We start from the raw sequence: 20,401 nt of genomic DNA, 5'->3' as shown, positions 1-20,401 counted from the left end.
AATGCCTTAAATCTGACTTCCTTATGGCTTTTATTGTGAAAAGTCAGAACAGAAAGAATGGATATGGTATGCGCTGCCTTTGCGAAGGCTGAAAGGAGTAATATAGTTTGCCGCCTTTGTTCAGACTATGGGCCCTTCATCATGTTTTATAAAGTATATAGGCCTAACGTAATTGGTTGATGTATTGATCTATAGTGTAGTAGTAGTGTAGTTGCATGAAAAAAATGTTCAATAGGTCTTTCAATAAGTATTGAACACTGTTGGCTTAACCTACATTGGCTTGCACTGGACAGCATGGATTTAACCCATATAAATTTAGTAATGGGTCACTAATCCTTAAGACCACCGTCGTCCTGTGTGTACCACCAGGAAGTGAAAAGGATCTCACTTCCTCTCGTTTTCAATTCTGTTTCCCCAACTGCCCCCCGTCCTCTCCTGTTCTGTCCGTCCGCCCCCCTCTCTTTCAGGTTCTGCCTCTCTTTCTCTTTCTTGTGCTGCGATAAGTTTGTTTACAGTGGGATCAGGGTGTGGACGGTAGTGTGTGTTCTCTCTCTGTCTTTAGTCTGACACTCATTAAGACACACAAAGAGTCGACTGATAACACTAAGTGTTTCCTGTTTGACCAGGCCTGAGGCCGACTGCAAGGGCAAGGACAAGAGGACAAGGAGCAAGAGAGCAAAAGAGGTGAGGGAAAGAGAAAGCAATACATGAATTAGTAGAGACATGCTGAGAGACAAAAAGAAACAGAGACATTAGGCTGGTACAAATCAGAATTTGTATATATGTTCTGTGTGCTGTTTTGTTATTGTTTTCTGCCCCCTATCCTCTCCTCAGATGTCTCCCGAGTGTTAATGTCTCTATTTATGGAGTCTAAAAAACAAATTATGGACTAACAACTTCAAACATCTCATCGTTACTACAGTTTCAGAATAAACTGCAAAGAAAACAGATGCCCATCAAGTGTGTGTGCCTGTTTGTTAAACTAATGGCTTGTGCATAAACATTTCTGCTCAGAGTGTTTTTTCTGCCTCTCTTAACTTCCTCAGCTCTCTGAAGGAAAAACAAACTAAGATCAGGAAAGAATAATTCCTACATCACTTTCTGTGTGTTTGTAGAGTTCAGCCACTAAGAGCAGGTGGAGTTTAACCTAAAAAAAAATGCTTAAAAAATACTTTAAAATGTTTGTTGATCTATGGATAAAAAGATGTTTGTTCTTCTTAAGCTTTATGGTAGTCCTGTTTGCCTTTACTATGTAAAAAATACAGGTTATTCAATGCAGCTGCTTTACTTAAAAACGTATAAAAATAATTTAAAACTAAGTTAAGTTTGACCTCATAAGCTTTTGACCCTGTTTTTTGTCAATGTACTATATCGGCGCACGACGTGAACTCACGTGACACTGAAAAAGAAAACAAAGCAAATCCTTTTCCAGGAAATCTAAAGATTAGAAACATTTGTGAAGGGTAAAACCAGGACTACAAACAATATATCCACAGCAAATTCCATTGAAATCCAGGAATTACTTTTAAGATGCCTTTTGATGTTGCTTAGGGGAAATTTGACCTGACTGTGGCACCAGCATCACTCAAAGATATACTATGGGGATGAAAAAACAATCTTAACAAATTTCACGGTGATCTGGGCAGTAATTGTCAGGAAATCTTGCTCTGAAGCTTTTTACACACAGACCAACCAACTAGGCCCTTCCGTTGGTTGTACAAGAAAACCAAAAAAGTTTGACATAAAAATTCAATTCAGTTTTATTTATAAAGCCCATTATCACAAATCACAATTTGCCTCAGAGGGCTTTACAGCATACGACATCCCTCTGATCTTGAACCCTTACAGCTACTAAGAAAGAACTCCCCAAGAATACCCCTTTAACACAAAGGGGAAAACACAGCAGAAACCTCAGGAAGACTGACTGAGGAGGGATCCCTCTTCCAGGATGGAAAGCATGCAATAGATGTCGTAAACAACAATAAAATCACAGTAGATGACAATATGATACATAGGAGAGAGAGAGAGAGAGAGAATAGGGAAGGGAAAGATAGGAGAAAAACAGAGTAGTTGAGTAGTTAAAGGATTACTTTTTAAAGATAATGCACAGAGAGACTGCTGCAGCTTCTACCAAAGACTAGTGTGACAGTCAAGGGCACTCACTCTGCAGCAAAGTCTGGGGACCAAAACATCCCCAGAAGCACACTGCACAGCACACTGACTGGCAAAAAACAAACAAAACAAAAAAAAACTTAAAGCAAACTCTGATGATCTGAATCTCTGATTCCAGGGAGCACAACTACAAAATCCAGATGTTAGAGGTGTTTTTGTGCAATGAGAAAGGGGTAACTAAAACAGCTTTCAAACATGCGCTGCAAACCTGAAAAAAACTGGACATTACCCAGAGGAGCTATATGTGAGAACTCAAATGTCCAAATCAGTTGGATGTGACATGAAACAGACTTTATCCCACCACCTTCTCAGGACAAAGTGTGAATAGAGCAGGTAATTGTCAGTCAAAGTCTCCCCTTAAATATTGTAGATAAGCAAACATACATAGTTTGATAATCATCAACCTTCATATCAAGGTATACCGTAAAAACCGATGTATCACCGCAACCCTATCCATGTGATGTCCTGCCTCCAGCAAGCTCTACCCAGACGCCACCCCTCATCTAATTCTACGAGAGTATTTCCAGTAGGCGATAATGCTTCTGAAACAATCTCCTGTTGTGTGCTTCATGTGTGAAAGAGAAACTCCGGACATTGTCAGTAGTTCATTTAAAAAAAGGCTTATAAGGCTGAAGCATGGAGAGGAAATATGAAAAGGAAATGGAAAGTGGAAAAGGAAAAAACAACCCAAGCAAGACAAGATCATTATGATGAAAATACAGAGAAACTGTATGAAAGTCTTTTCTTTTCAACAGATTCTCAGAGAGGAGACTGAACATGAATATAAAACACCATGCACTCTTCCCATTCACACACACAAAACCAGATTTATCTTTTGTGTAAAATGAGAATTCTGCTCTCTGTGGGATTACATGCAGAGCTAAATAAATGCAGGGAGAAAAGTAGGTTAGACGGGAGGTACGACACACAAGAAACACAGACTTAACTCCAGAGGGGAATTACATCTATACAGGTTACAAAAATATTCTTTGTTTGAGAAAGAGGCTCAGAGACAGAGGAGGGCAGTACAGACCGGAAGTAGAGGAGAGGATGGAAGTGTGAACAATGTCACGAACAAAAAGGAAAAGAAACAGTGAAGGAAAGACAGTGACACATCTACAATATCTCTGCCCTTTGATCAGTAGTGGCTGTTCAAACTTCAAACCCCTTATCTTGAACAACGCAGATGCTCAAATGTCCTCAAACAATACATCCTTTCTCTTGGGCCACAGCTGAAACCGCTTACTGCCCTCTGTAGTACACACACACACACACACACACACACACACACACACACACACACACACACACACACACACACACACACACACACACACACACACACACACACACACACACCACAATAGTTTACTAGACTCTGAAACTCAAACCCAGAATAAGAGCTAGTTGACAGAACTGTTAAACAAAGACCAGATGGTTGTTCTCATGATGAAAGATGCTGCTGTGTATTTCACAATACAGCCCAATCTGGACCGCACTTTTAGATAATGAAGTAAGTTTACATCATGGCAACATTTTTCTCATTTGGCAACTTTCATTTGGATAAAATGCAATTTTACTCTATTTCTTCCCCTCAAAACTACTGAATGTTTGTACATTGTCCATAAATGAACAACAGCTAATAGTGTAGGTACGTGAGTATTCTACGGATTAAGCATTGCACTCCTATAACATTGTCTCATTCAATGTTAGAGGAGTGTGTGTCCAAACCTGGTGCCTACATTACTCACAATGCAATGCAATCATCAACAGTTGGGTCAGAGATTTGGATGTGTTATGCTTGTACTAACTTATTCAGGGTTCCCACACAGTTTTTACCAATGAATTTTAAACGCTTTTCCATATGTTTTCTGTACTATTTCACCCTTTTTCTATGACTTACTTTAAGTAGTTTAAAATGTGAAAGTCTGTGTGGCAGTACAGCCATACTTGATTCTGTACATGCTGGTGAAAGTTGATGTGTTTGGATCATAATTTTGGCTAGTTTGTATGCATTTATTTTTTGTTGAGTTATTGTTTACACTTGACCTAACATCTGCTGTCAGTAATAACCGTCACCAGCATCATTTAGCCATTTACCACACTGAATATTCACATAATCTCATGTTCCTTAAATCTCATTGTGAAAACCTAAGTTGACCCACTTCTTTCCCTCAAAAGGGGGCATGGCCTTGGCAATAACATGCCATGCTGGTGTATGTGTACCATGTGAAGTACAGCAATAGATAACAACACATCGCTCATAACTTTAGACATGATTATGGATCTTTATAAGGATGATTGGGGGAATTCTGCTTTTATATAACTTTTTTGGCATGTAATTTAATATTCTGCAAGATCAGTAAACAGACCTTGATGTGCAGAATCGTTGGAGTTTCCTTTTGGAGACACCGATGACAGCCAAGTTGAACGGCACCCCCATTAACACACAATGTCTGCCAAGAGTGCTTCTCTGCACCCATTTTGCCAACATCAGACTGCCAAGGAGAATATGTGTGCCCAAGATACACTGATGATAATGATAATGAGCAGTTACCATACAAATCTACCTTAGCTCATAGCTCTGCCATGATGTTACTGGGTATACTTTGTAAGATCTTAATGCAAAAACTGATTATTTTTTATAATATACAAAATTTTCATACTTTTTTTGGTAATTTTTAGTTTCTTTATAAATGCAAAGCTTAAATGCTAAATTCAGTGCGGTGGAGACGCTCAGAAGGAAGTACTATGAATGCCAAAAAAAGGACTAGGGCTGCCCCTTGAAAGTCAAAGACTCGAATCATTGGTTGGAAACCCTAAGTCGATTGAGATTGCTTTAAATCAAGCAGTTGTTTTTCTGTGCAGTGTACTTGTGGGGACATTTTGGTCCCCAGATTTTGTTAGAGTGAGTGCTCTTGACTTTCAAGCTTCTCTGCACGCTGCAGCAGTGCAGAGAGAGAGAGAGAGAGACCACACTGTGAGGTGAAGAAGTGGTGAATTTACAGCTCACAGCAAGTTAATATGATAAAGTCTCTGGCTTTTTTTTTTTTAATATCTAGTGTCTGCGAAAAATGTTATTGCACAATTGCAACCTGTCATTAGCACCATTAGCTTGTTTACTATATGACGTGGATGCCGCAGTCACACTGAACATCCTGCTGAAACCATTCAAACTTTAAAACTGTATGGAAAACAAAACAAACTGTCAAATACTCATATTGAACAGCAAAATTTGATTTGACTGGCATAATTATGAATCAGGTACAGCCCTAATTGAGTTTATGCTTTACACTTTTAGTCGAAATACATGAGACTTTGACGTGGCACAACACATCTGCTGCAACATACCTGCAGTAGATGTGTGCTGCTACACTGACCACAGAAGCCATGTTTGCACACATAGGAATTGAATGGCTCAACTCTATTTATCTGTGGTTAGTCTATTTTTTTTTTTCTCTGTGCGTGGCTCTGGGGCCCTCCAACAGGTAAAATATATACAAAATATACAAAACTGTAAAAAAAAAAAAAAAAACTAGTACAAAATGTTTTAAAATGATTCAAAAGGATACCGCATTATACCAATGCAATGCAGCAGAGCAACATGTGGGTGTTTTTAGATTTCACATTAAACTTAATGACTCGAATCAATACATCCTGTTGTTAAAACGATTAATTAAATTAGTATCAGTTAATATAGCCTGTACGCTTTCAAACAACCAACTGCATTATCACTTATCACAAATTAATACCATTGTTTCTATTTTCTAACTAAAAACTACAGATAGGATCTTGTCATTGTTTCAAAAGTGTCTCTCTTTCTCAGCCTTTCCACTGATGACAGGACATCGACATTAGGACTTAACAGAGAGGAAAACTTGTCATCACGTCATCAATCAGGCCCTCTTACCCTCTCTTCACTTCAGTGTTAAAGCTTTGAAAAACATTTCCCTCTAACCTGTCTAATTACCTCTTATTTGACTGCTTTTCTTGTGCTCCTCTGATAAACAACTTGTGTAGCTCCAGTAATACTGTGAGGCCACCATGACTCTAGGAACTGCATTGAGACCATTTAAAGAATAAGCTAGGTTTTGCGTAATGCATTACAGGCTGCCAACAAGCGGCAATCTCCGCGGCTGAAAAATGAAGCAGAGGCAGAAGTGCCGGAAACAGTTCATCTAAGGGTCACTTCAGTTGATCCCCATCTACGTCCATGTTAAAATGGCTTTGGATTTCTTATAGCTAATTTCAACATTCATGCCAGCTGTATCACAGCATTTTTTTCATAACTCACCTGTAATATACTACTACAACTTAAATGTATGCATAATTAAGGGCGTGGATGCTCTGAGTAACAGGCTGTCTGTGAGTCTGTTAGTCAGACTCACCTCTCGCTTCCCCACAGTTCCATCTTCTCATCCAAATATGTCCACTTCCATCTCCAAAATCCAAGATTTCAACAGCCCAAACTTAAGGCCTCAGAACGGGAGACCACAAACCAATAGGGGACAACATGGTGGCAACTTCTATTATTTTTATGAAGTCTACGGCTGCCAAAAAGGAACAAGCCTACATGTACATGATTTTACCATTAAACTCTTTCCATACAAACCATTACAAAGCTCTTTTCATTAAATGTGCTTAATTTAAAGCTGAGGAATTAATGCAGAAATTCAGCCTGGGACATTTATGGGTGCAAAAATATCTGCAGTACAAAATAGCCCTCGTGCAACACTTCCTTTTGACACAAATAGCCTTTCCTGCCCTATAAATACACACTGCTGGACTTGGAAAGTAACCAACCTCATTACGCCTGAGGACTGCTCATAAAGTCAGTGGAGTAGGGCAAAAATATACTGTATTCCTCACTTCAGTTAGGATAGGGTAGCTCACGCACACAGACGTCAGTGTACAAAGAGTCAAGGTATAAAAATTATATATGCTACACAGTCTCACTGATCATTCAGTTAAGCTCCAAGGACAAATCTTTGGGCATCAGATCTAAAACAGGAAACAGTATTTTTCTGGCTACTCTACCTTAAAGTCTTTTCCATAAAACTGTCACTGTCATCAGTGAAATCATTAGACAGAACTAAAAACAGCTCTTGGAAGCACACTGCAAATGGTGCAGTGCAATGCCAAAAGTCTTTCATGAGGGAAAGTTCTCATATTTGATTCAGATGAACTGAGTCTAACCTCACTCCATCCATCCCCGAGCATGAATATTGTTCCAGTTGTTCGGCACAGGCCAAACTAAACAACCCAACTGAACCTGACTGGGGGCGGGGAGATGGTCTCGCTCATTTATAGTTTCTCTCCTGCTCACTTTCTTCTCCAACATCCTCAATCTCTTTTCCTTGTTATTCCTTCGTCTTTGTCTCTCTTCTATTACTCTTTACAACTCCCTCTTTTCCACAACCTCTGAACTTATCTACATTTATCTACCCTTATCTACATTCTCTGTTTTTTTCTATTTCTCTAATGCTCCATCATTATCAGTGACAAGTAATGTCTTGCATCATTCTTCTACACGTAATTCTGAACCCAATAAACTAGACAGTAGTGAGTCATGCCACACTTGAAGTACAGCAACACTTTTCTAAAGAACTGTAGACTCACTCTGATAAATATACCTTCACAAACAAATGATCCGAAACATATACATAAAGCAGCAGAGAAGCCCCTTGGATCATGTCCACCCACCCACAAAAGACAACAAACAACATGCACAAACACCCACCTGCACATAAATGAGCATGCAAACACATGCACAGACACATGAATCACACCCGCCTGCTTTCACCATGCACGGTGCTTCATGTATTTGCTGACGAGCAGGTTTCCTGGCTGTACATCTGTAGTTCATGTACACAGGCGATAAGGAATAAAGAGATCCCACGGGCAGTTCCTGCTTTAATTGGATCCGTGTTTAAACAGACTCTAAGCCATTTCCCACAGCTTCTTCGGATCATTTTAAACTAGTTCAAGTCTGTATTTTGTAACTTTCATTTAGAAGCCCTGGGGGCAAAATTAAGGATGAAACTTTAATGACCACAGCGGCTAGTGTAATCAACAACTCACTCACCATGGCGTGCATACCAGTATGTGCACTGGTTATCTGCATGGTACATACAGGAAGTTACTGTAACACTAAAACAATCATAATGACTGGACTCCATACTGTGACACTATCAAGCCGGTTCCACAAAGGAGACAAAAATAGTATTTGACTGGAAGACATTTACTTTCTGCTCATGCCTTATGCCAAAACTGACATACTGAACTCACAAAAAGGACTGCTCTAATAGCTTTGAATGTGCCACATGAAGCAATTCAGAAGCTTAAGAATTAGGAATGTATTTTAAACTAGTAATCATGTAAACGCAGTACTGAGATGATTACAGGTTACTGCGAAAGGCTGGGTGCACCTAAGGAGACCACAATAGTCTGTGTAACACTCAACAATTGTGAATAAATAAATAAATAAAAAGGTTAAGAAACTACTTTTCAGTAGGGGTGTGGTAAAAAAAAAAACAATACAGCATGGTATTGTGATATTTTATGTGGCAACATTGTATTGATACACAGACCCCATGTAGTGATTTTCTTAAATTATAAAACTTACTAATATTACAAATACAAATTAAGCTTTTGGTGGCCTTCTATATCAACTGCTTTTTCAGTCCATGTGATATATTTTGCTGCAAAAAAAAGTATTTAAGTGAGAAACTTTATCTTTAAAACTTAACCTTAATAGACAAATTATATACTTACAATTTTCCTCTTGGGGACACAATTGACAGTTGAAAAATGGTAATTAATTGCGATATATCCAAATATATATTATCACTAGAGAGAAGCTGAATCCTGAAAATACCTGTAATTTTTGCTTGATACGTTGACTCAATCATGAAACTGGTCGACTCATTTTCGGTGAATCAACAATCGATACACTACTTGTTTCAGCTCTATTTCTGATAATGCCATTCTCAAACCAACAGTCTAAAACCAGACAGAAAAAAGAAACAAATCTACATCTGTCAAGGTGGGATAAGAAAATTTGTCACTTTTGCCTAAAAATGGAAAAATCAAACTCAATCAACTCAACGAATTAACTGATCATTTCAATTCTAAACCTAATCCACATCATAGCATACATGTGATTGGCTGGTGGGTCGCTCATCCTCCTGACAATCATCTGTATATTTACATCAATGTTGACACTTTCTGCTGGATTAAGATAGAATCTGATACACTAGCCTTTATCTAAATAAAACACTGCAGTCAGTGTGAACAGGGTGAACATACTGTAGTTATCCTTTGGACTGCTGCATTATCTCCTGCTGACTGACAAACACACACATCCACAGACACACACCGTTCCTCCGCCTCCTCTGCCAGATTAATGCCGGGCTGTCCCTGAGGCTTTACTGTCACTACCAACACTAATACTCTTTCACTACACCAAGCCAGAGCAAACCATTCCATGCCAAACCAAGTCAGACTGGGCCAAATCAAACAGAGCCAAGTGGCTGTGCTTCAGTTAAAAGGAAGCCTTCTATAATTGAAGGGCTGCTACGTTATTGTTACTATATAATGGTTTTATTTTGTGACTGCTGCAGTATGTTTTAGCTTTCATGGAATATCAGGGTGTAACATTTTATTCCTCAGCGTACAAAAGAAAGTGAAATATTGTGGTTTATTGTTTTCAGTCACACAGAGGACAGTTTTTTTTAGAAATCTTCAGATGCTCAGCATGTGACTTTCTTTGCAGTGCTGCTCCAGTGAACACATCAGACACATTTTATAACTACTGATAATAGGGACAGCATTCCTCCGGTGTTTAGATAGCTTAAGTCAGATTCTATACATTTCAGTAAGTTTACAGCAAACAGTAAATGTACAGTTAAGGGTCTGTGTTGTGTAGCTGAATGAACTGAAGCCATGAAACAGCTGTGAGGAGTGAGAGGAGACAGCATAATCCACACATCAATTAGACTCGCAGAGACTGGATGATAAGGGGTGTGTGTGTGTGTCTGCGCATATGCTGTGGATACCAGTCTATGCTCATGGATGGGAAAGTGTGTGTGAAAGCCCAGAGTAATCCTTCTTATAGTCTAGCAGCTGGGGGAGCAGGTTTAAGTAGTGACAGTATGAAGGGCTGGGTGAGGGTTTAATACTAGAACCACTGTCAACAATAGAATACACACATAATAACGAGCACAGATTGTGTGCATGTGTGTGTGTGTGTAGTACATATGTACATGTGTGCAGTACAGGCAGTGAGTAATGTGCTTGGGGGATGGTAGTACGGGACTAGGAGTGAGATAACAGTGTAAGTAAATTAACTAATTTAGAACAGCTCCACTCAAACAGCAGGGACGCAGTTGTTAATGTGGTCTCAAAGGGTCGACGCACACCACAAGATTTAATTAAGATTCCTCACACTAATTACACATGACTGTTTTTTCTTCAATTAAGGCTGTTTCAACAGAGTAGTATGTTTGTAGAATAATTTCCATACTATGGAATGTTTTTTTCTATTTTTGGAGGTGGGCCATTCATTAGGAGTGCTGTTTGAAAATATACATCTTCCAGTTCATTGCATCACACTGAGCACAAATGGAGCAGCAGAACACAAGGCGCCTTGAAAGTACAACTGAGTTTGCATTCACTCACAGCAGCTGCTCCTCTCATCCACTGATTTGATGTGATCAGTTCTGAACAGATCAACTGATCAATTATTCACCCTGTGAGACACAAACTGCTGCTGAGGAGAAAAAAAATCATAGGGAGCTCCGCCTGCACTGTGTTCATGGACATGCTAAAATCTGTAGTGTTGTTAACCTATTTTAGGATAGAATTGATCGGTTCACAGCTACAGTTGGCAACCTTTATGAAAATAACAGCCATATTTGCTGAAATGTTCACTATATTCTAAAAGAAGTACATGAGCCAAGTAGTCATAGTATGACCTTTTTCACTTCCTACTGCCTCAGTGGCATTGCTAGAATCAGTGTTGCAATGCAACAACAACCAATTACAGACAAAGAGTCTGTAACACAGCTGTCAATAATGTCAATCACTCTATGAACTGTAGGCAAACTGTCAAACTAGGCAGCGCTGATCAAATATCAATCAAAATTCTTTTACTGCATCGTCTATTTCTCACCTGAAATGTTTTCAGAAACATATTTTTGTGGACTGTTAAGCTGTAAAATGATAAAGCTGGTCCAGCTGGTGAGCATTGCTTCATATTCTGTTTAGTTTTATCCAACATGGTGACCAGGTAACAATCCGTCTCATTGACAGCTAAACAGTACACTAAAATATGGTTCTGAAAACATTTAAGGCAAGAAATAGGCAACAGCAGGTCACAACAAAACCACCTCCGACAGCTGATTGTTCAGACATGGCTGGAGCAAAATGCCTGCTAAGTCTCCCTGTGGCTGATCGCCAACCCTATTCCCAGAAACCAGATTACTGCGTCTGCTTGTCTTAAACACTGCTCATACACACACATACACACCCAAACTCCCTCATTACACTGACTGTTTAGCCAAAACAGGCTTCGCCAAAAAGATCTACAAATGAATACCAAAATGTCAATGATACATCCCAAAAACATATTCAGACAGACTCAGACAAACAGAACAACACTCAAATGCAGACACTGAGTCTAGCAGACAGACATGCAAACATTTCAAAACACCCCCACACACACACACACACTTAAAAGAATTCCTCTGATTCACTCTGACCTTGCATAACTACACACCTGCTGATAAAGCAACACTGACGTTACTCCCTTTTAGGTATTGGCATGCACAGAATTTTGATTGACGAGCTGAATGTGGAACAAGTCAGAACTCAACACGGCTATGATGATCCCAGTGCAGAAAAAAATACTGTTATTACCTTTGCTGTACAATCTGTGAGAAAATCACAGATTTGGTTCTCAGATAATCTTTTTTGTGCCGCAATAATGCTGTTTGATATCAAGGTTTGAAAAGCATGGCCACCTTACATGTAGGCAGTGTTTTCCCCCTCCTTATCCTTACAGTGCTCTCACAGTGCAGTATTTGAGAAAGCTGATTTACTTAACCTGGTGATAAATTTTGCTGAGTCTGCTCTGTTAATACTCTAAGCTACAGTAATATCTCAAACGTTATTTACATTATATTACTATCATGGTCTAGTGCCATTCCTTGTGGGCGAGTACAAGGAAGAGGGAGAGTAGCTGGCAAAGTGTTGCATAGCATGGTCTAAGCCACTCTGCCGTGTATGACCACAGGCGCACACACAGAACAGACAGAGCGGACCGTGAGGAGATATTCAGAATCGCTGATTGCACCTCAAACTGCCAGTTACATTTCAATTCATTATGATGACAAGTTCAGTCAGACATTTACGTTTGCTCTCTGCAGCCTACTGCCTCAATCATCCTTGTGCAAAAACTACCCAAACCAACACAGTGCAATGCCAAATGGGTGCGTTATATTTTTCTGTATGCGCGTGTGTAGTCTTAGAGAACCACACTGATAATCTTCACACAACCTGACCTATTCCCATCAGTAAAAATCGCCTTTACCTCTGAGGCTGACACACTCTGGTACAGCAGCTTGATCAATAATACAGCAGCTCACAATATAAGGTACAGCGTAGGGCAAAGCGATAAACTCACCTCTTAACCTTAAATATTCTCTAAGTGCCTATAAAGTTAGATAAAATGTTTTTACACATCGTACCACAATAGTCACATACATAAACTCTCAGCCTTTTTATCCTGGAGGAAACTGTTGTGCAGCCAGGCGTTAAGACACATTCAAGAGGCACAATAAGCACATGCACACTCAAGATCAAAGAAAAATAAAACAATTACCTCTGCAACTATCACAAATATTAATGTTGAACTAAAATAAGACCACCAGGCAAAACACTCCAACCACAAGAATTCTAAAAAATTAGGGATTAACCGACTGTGCATGATTAAAAGTGTAAAGCTAAGTGCATGTGGACAATCTGATACACATTCTTTATCTCTCTCTCTTAGTAACTATGACCCTTACTTAATATTGAGGTTAATATTCACACCCAAAGGCATAATTTATGGCTGCACTATCACATCAAATTGAACGTTGTAGGTGTTTACTGCATATATTGTTAAGCATTTCCCACAGTCCAGCATTCAAATTCATAATGTGGAATGGCCTTTCAAATCAAATGTGAGGTGTGCATTTAAATGGTAGGTGTGGTTGATGAATAATAACATGTCTATTCTATTAATGTGTTTGAATTATGTCGTGGCGTTTCTTGCTTGAGTAAAGAAACTAAACTAGAATTACCACCTTGTGGTCGTATGCCTCTGCCAACCAGTCAGGCACATGGGAGACGTTTGCTTTGAGGACTTTCTGACATAAAAGCCCTTTCTGGCAGAAACCCATTCATTTCAAAGCAAACCACTTTTTTTTACATTTAACAATATACCCCTTACTGTCAGAAAGCCCTCTAAGCAAACTTCTCCTAACAGCAATTTACATCCATGGGTTTAGGTTAGGAAAGAATTCAATAAAAGGTATTAGCCTAAGTGTACTTTCTCTAGATGCTTCACACACAACCTGGAAGCAGAGAAGATCTACTGTATAATCAGCAGTTTTAAGATGAGCACCTAAGATTTGTGTCACCAATTGAGGATCCGACCAAATGTCTCCCCTTCTGTTCCTAAATTATGGCGCTGAATGATGGCCAGAAAAGTGTTTTTGGAGAGTATTATGTGATCATAGCAAGGCTGACATTTGACCTTTGAATTTGTTTTTTGAGGTCACAGTGGCCTTTGACATTTGTGCCAAATTTTAAGAAACTCCCTCCGTGCACTCCTGAGATACGACATACCCGAGATTGGGAAGGTCACACTTACCTCTGACCACTAAAATCTAATTAGTTCACCCTTGAGTTCAGATGCAAGTTGTGCCAAATTAAAAGAAAATCCATCAAGGCATTCCTGAGATATCAGGCTCATGAGAAGGGGACAGATGGACGAAAAAACGATGCCTATGGTCACAGCTGTTGTTAATTCAGATGCATAAAAATCTTTCAATATCATAAAGCATCCATGAATTTGTAAAATAAACAATCCAGGTTTTATTATCCAGACATATCATTCAGCTCAACAGTTAGCCCTTATGCTGCCTGTATCACATTACAGTGATAACACATTTTATCCTCTCCTCCAGTCCCATTTTTAACATTTCTACCTTATTTAGGCCTCATGCTGGAGAGGTGTTTGAGTAAAGGTTTGGCTGCCTGATGTGTTCAGTTCTCTCGGCTGGAGGCAGATCCCCAAAGTTCAGCATTTAGTTAAGATTTGACATTAAAACCCAGATTCCATTACACATTATCTGGAAATGTCTTGACTTCACAGCGAAGCTATTTACAAAAGCATTAAGTTTCTGCTATTTTGTTGACAAAAATGAGGGTCTGGTTTTAGGTTTTAGGGGGGGAACATTCCTGAGAAATCTGTCACTGACACACACGGCCTAAAATAGAACTAAGGAGATATTTTCTTTCTGTTAAGGTTGTTCAGGGTTTCTATAAAAAGCAATGGAATTACTGTTGGCTCCGAGGATAAACATGCTGGCCTGTGAAACAGTTTTCTGCATATCTTAATCATGACCATTAATTTTAATCAAGTGTGCACTACAATGCTGGCACTGTTTTACCCAGGATCCCTCTGCATGAAAAATGAATGTGCTGAAAGTTACTTGTCGTAAGAAGTATATCTATGGATCTTTCTTCTAACTATTTTTGTACTGTACTGCACAAAATTGCTCAACAGCAAACCATCTAAAATTAGAATATTGTTAGTTGCAATATAAACATGCCTTTGCAGTCAGATCGGTTATTAAATTATGCAGTGCTCTACCGCAAAATAATCATACCTCATTACCTTATTTTTATTATATAATGTGTGCAGTTTGAGTGCAAAAGAACTGGTACATCCATCAAAACTGTCACTGGTCTAGATGTTTGTGTAACAATGGGTCACTTGTTTCCTTTCCCAAACATCATCATATCAGTGCACAAATTTGAAAACAGAGATTCATTACAATTAGAAGACAAACTGAAAAATGATCAGATATCAAAGCGGACATAGTGTGACAATGTGTGTGGGTGTGAGGTCTGCAAAGGCATGCATGACTGCAAATGGCTTCAGTCGTGTTTCTAAGCAACATTCACATCCACTGCTCTTCCCTTTCTTCTCTCATGCCGCCTACGTCTGGCTATTTCAGCGAGGACAAGAATTCCACTCCAAAAGCATCCATCTCAAAACAGTTTACAACTCTTAATGTAACAATACTGGTTTTGACTGGAAACAATCCAGTGAAGGTGAGACAGCCACCGTGCATTTTGCACACTGAGGAGGAACAACTGTGACCTTGCTGCCCAAAGCTGGACTCACCATTTTCTAGAACAAAGGACACTATTGTACTCCCCCACATAGCTGAATGAATTTGCAATAATTTACTAATATTAGGCTGTAGACCCTTGTAAAATTGCAGGCTGGTAAAGATTAAATCAGAAACTTGGAATAAATGGTTGTTTTTTTCCATTTTCTATAAATACATTTTTGCATCTGCATTACTTATAGAGTTATAAAAGTCAAGTGTGCAGGATTTAGGGGAATATATTGGCAGAAATGGAAAATAATAAGTATGCTTTCTTTAGTGTACAATCATCTGAAAATAAGTATTGTTGTTTCATTACTTAGAATGAGCAGTTTATATCTACAAAAGGAGCCAGCCCCGTCCATGGAGTCACATCATGTTGTACCACCATGTTCCTACAGTTACTCAGAATGGACAAACCTGGCACTGGCTCCAGATAGGGCCATCCGCTTTTTCACGTAACCATAGATAGCAGCAGCCTCCAAGCAACAAGCAGTGTCCGAAAAACACAGATTTTTATAATTTAGTTCCCCTTGAAAAAAAACTCTTTAACAATGAACACTGAAGGAATCCTAACCAGTAGAAATTTTAACTGATTGCTATCCACTGTCTTCGCTGCTAAATGCCACTAAATCCCCCTAAATCTTACACACAGGACCTCCATTTCGACATTTGAATTTTCTTTTAAATGATCTGCAGAGCACGAGTCTCGTTCTTCAACAGCTATGAGCTAGTTATGCCTTTCAATATATTATGGTTAAAAGTGAGTAAAAGCAGGGATGTACTCCACCTAATTCTTCCTTTCTGGGACAGTCTCTCTCTCAACACAACATGCCATTTAACCAGAGCTCACCATCCTGCCCTGCCACAAACTCTTTATCTCATGGAAACAGTCTACATAAACCAAGTATCTCATTTAGCAGGCATTCTCCTCCCCAGTTGCCAAGTTCTTCTACTTCTGACACTCCCTCCATCCCCTAAAACGTATCCCATTCATCCAGCAACCCTCCAGCTTTTTCCTGTCTGGCGTTTGGCTCTGTGTCATTATGGTCACCGTGACAACAGATGAGTCAGACGCTGTGGAGACGCCTCACTTCCTGTGAATGTATCTCAGACTGTGACTGAATGGCTGAACCAATACACAGAAGTTACTCCCAAAAGACTGATTCATAGTAAGAGGGATCAAATCCTTATCTGGAGCAGTGCACAGTATCTGAGGATACTTGTGGTCTTTGTGGGTTAATCAAAAAAAAAATTCCATCACATCCACAGGCTCATTCCAAAGTGGCTCAACATGTCTGTATAAAAGTGAGTGTTGCATTGCTAAAACCATTTATCAGAGTTTCTCAAACGCATCATGACCCCAGTTTTAGTTCCTTAAATTCCCATGACACCTACAATTACAGCTGACAAGCTGTCATGTGAAACTGAGCATGGCATACTTTTTCTGTTTTCAAGAGCACGGCGGAAGCTCTAAATGGATTACAGACATTCTGATTAAAATCTATTTATTTTATTTTTCCAGCCTATTTATTTTTGTCTTAAATAGCAAAACGTCAACAAGCCATGGGGTGCTGCTGACCCAGAGGTTGAGAAAATCTGCCATAAATCATCCACAACCGCTCAAACCATGCATACACAGACGCTGACTCAGCCGTGCAGACAAGCACACACGCTTGCATGTACACATGCTTAACACAGGCATGAACACATGTTACAGTACTTACATCAGTTTTTCTAAACTTCGCTTTGAGGCTCTTCATGTTCAGTCTGGTCCATGCAGTCACTCACTCAATCACTCAGTCGATGCTGTGAAGAAAAAAAGATGTAGATGTTTTAACTCACCCTCAGTGATGTTTGCCTCCATTTCAAATGGGGTTTCTAAAAGACTAAACTACGTGATTTGTGAAGCTTTATCCACACAGATTTCAGCCAGTATGAGACTGTTCAGTCCAGCAGAAGGGATTTACATCAGCAGTAATCTACAGCCTTAATTAACATTTTCCTTACAAAAACTAAAATATGCTGTTTATTAAAACCTCGTCAGCAGCATGACTTCTAGTACTACAGTAAGTGACAAAAGCAACAATGCTCATGAACTTCATCGCAGCACTCCATAGTCAAGCTGAAACAAATCTGAAGCACTTTAACAGTCTTCTATTCCTCTTCAGTCAATGGGTGGTTTTAGGAATGGACTTTGCATACCATATGCAGCTCTATTTAAAACAAATTGCTGGAAATGGTATCTGGCTTTGTATTGTTTCCTAAAAGGATGTTTTCAATCACCACAGGAACCTTAGGGATGTCTGATGACTGTTTTTTTTGCACCCTAACTACCTCTAGCAATTTCAACCTTTCATTTATACAATATTTTTATTGTGGTTTTTCAACTAGCCTACAACAGATATGATAAGATATGATATATAAAGGAAATTGTCTTGGTAGCAAATATATACCATAAAATGATGGACAAGCCAAAAACAAAAACAAAAGAGAACCAACAGCAACAAAAACAGAGCTGAAAACAGGTGTTTACTGATGAATATTACATGGGCTAAAATACTTTATATTCTTATTTCAATGCCCTGAGGCCACTGACGTCTTTGGTCCATAAAGCTCCCCCTGATATTTTCAAAAACTGCCAGCTTTCCTTTGGTAATATTTTCAAACGTGCCATGCCTGAAATGATTGTCTGTGATTTACTCCTAAAATATCATTGCGTGCATTCCAGCAAAATTCATCTTACTTCATTATCATTACATCCAGGTTCTACTGTGTCTGCTTGTATTTCAACCATGTAAGCAACTCACACAGGTTTTGCAGACACACAGCAGTGTTAGGGTACTTCTGAAGAGTCTTTATGTGTGTAGATACTGATATGGGGGTGCACTGTAGGTGGGTGTATCAAGGACAGCCATGTCTGGACTCCTCAGGCAGCATTCAAACCAGTCAGATTAACATATACTTGCCTGACATGTTCAAAAGCCAAATTTTCTGAGAGATATCAGCAGCAGATAAATGAAAAATCTGGTAAAAACAGTAGTGGACTGTCTCTGTAGGTAGCAGAAGCTAACTGATCCATTGTCAAACTTTCAATAAGAGCGCCAAATAAATCATCCACGACCAACAAACATCACAAACCACAGTTTATCAAGTAGCTTCTTGTGCATACAGCCTCGCAAACGATGGAAGTCATGCATGAATGCATGCACAAACACGACTGCAGCTCGTTTAGCACAAAAAGTAAGCTATCAAACGCGCGCGACGTGCATCATTGTACACAAACAATCAGACTGGACTCTTTGTCACATGAACTGAACGCGTTTAACTCACCACTGAGACTTCAAACAGCAAGTTATGAGGCTTTTTAAAGAATTACTAGTCATCATTTCGACCAACAACTACGCTACATGATATGAAATCAGTGGACACACTTACCCGGTTATGTGTTGGAGTCGTGCGAGCGTCGGTCACATACAAGAAACTGACACACAACCGCTTTTTGGGCCAAAAACAGGTTAGCTACCGAGCCGGTGAAGAAACAGCGAGCCGTCGTCGGGCAGGAGGATGCATAAAGGAGGAGAAAACAGTGGCCCAGACCGACACACTGGCCCGCATACATTAAAAGTTGTTCACAGAGTCCTGCCTGTGTATCTCTCTCCGGGACTCTACTCAACGGCTGTTGCCCGGTTTAGGAAAGTGACGTCACTCCCCCAGTGCTCTCGTGACCAGCCCCTTTTCTGTTCCCCATTGTGCCCCCATTCATGCTCTGGGTGAAGGGGGATTTACAAAATACTTACACACTTAGAATAAATTATAAATTATGATAAATTCCTTCTTCTTTTGCCGAAAACATTTTTTTGTTATCTAATCACAGAATAGCCTTATGCATAGGATTTTTGGTGTTCCCTGACCCCCTTAAAATGACTAGCTGTCATGTTTTCACACAAAAAAAACTTATGTAGAAATGGTGCTTAATCAATTTTTCCAGAATGTACTTTTTTTAACCACTGTTCATCTTTTCATGTTTTTAATTCTTTGTGTGTATGTGTGTTTATTTGTTTATTTGTGTCAGTTGTTTACTCTTTATACATAGGCCTGCTTACAATATTTCGATTTGTTGTCTTTTACATGTTCATTTTCAATTAAAAAAATGTGTAAATGGAGCTCTACTCTATCACATGGGCTGTTTGAAAACTAAGCAAAACATATTTTTAATGAAAACTAATAAACCAGTCAATGTGTATATTTGCTCAAAGAGACATTCAAGTATGTGACTTCATAAAAAAAAAAAAACAGAATGCTTTGCAAATATGAGAGTAAGTCATGCATATTTGAAAAATCACTTGTATTTTTGTGGATATGACTTTACAAAAAACAAATATAAAACGACATGTTTGTGATTATACACATTTGTAGATTATCATTTAAAAGTGGTATATAAATAAGGTTATTATTATATAATATTAATATTATTATATAATATTATTATAATCAGTGTCCAACAAAAACTTCCATATGTTGTACTTATAATGAGTTAATATGGTCTTCATGTGTAAAATCAGGATGTATCATCTCTATGAAACACTCTGCCACTCAAATACGTCATGTTGATGATATGGGCCTATGATGATGATGATGATGATGATGATGATGATAATGATGCAACAGTAGCCTACCGCAACAAAACATATTGATGCAAGTAATCAACTGAGGAAGTTTTATAGTGATTTCCTTTGGTTAAAAGTTTTGCCTTTTTCATTCACTGTCCTCCCTTATCATTC

The 20,401-nt window shown here is 39.0% G+C and overlaps 1 protein-coding gene across 2 annotated transcripts in view; it reads right to left on the bottom strand.

Moving 5' to 3' along the window:
- The window catches only part of rai14 (retinoic acid induced 14), a 44,853-nt gene extending 25,526 nt beyond the window's left edge, over positions 1 to 19,327 (bottom strand). For both annotated transcript variants that reach the window (XM_042509429.2, XM_088071050.1), the window contains exons 1-2: positions 19,056 to 19,327; positions 17,345 to 17,426 (exon numbers count right to left, since the gene is read on the bottom strand). In XM_042509429.2, the coding sequence (XP_042365363.1) occupies positions 17,345 to 17,380 (36 nt within the window). In that variant the 5' untranslated portion in view covers positions 17,381 to 17,426; positions 19,056 to 19,327. The remainder of the gene's footprint in view (positions 1 to 17,344; positions 17,427 to 19,055) is intronic.
- Positions 19,328 to 20,401: the final 1,074 nt, after the last annotated feature.

Source organism: Plectropomus leopardus, chromosome 20, assembly GCF_026936395.1.
Source record: "Plectropomus leopardus strain MGB_pleo_1.0 chromosome 20, ASM2693639v1, whole genome shotgun sequence".
Classification (NCBI taxonomy): domain Eukaryota; kingdom Metazoa; phylum Chordata; class Actinopteri; order Perciformes; family Serranidae; genus Plectropomus; species Plectropomus leopardus.
The sequence above is the reverse complement of the archived record's forward strand: the minus strand, read 5'-3'. Positions and strand labels throughout refer to the sequence as shown.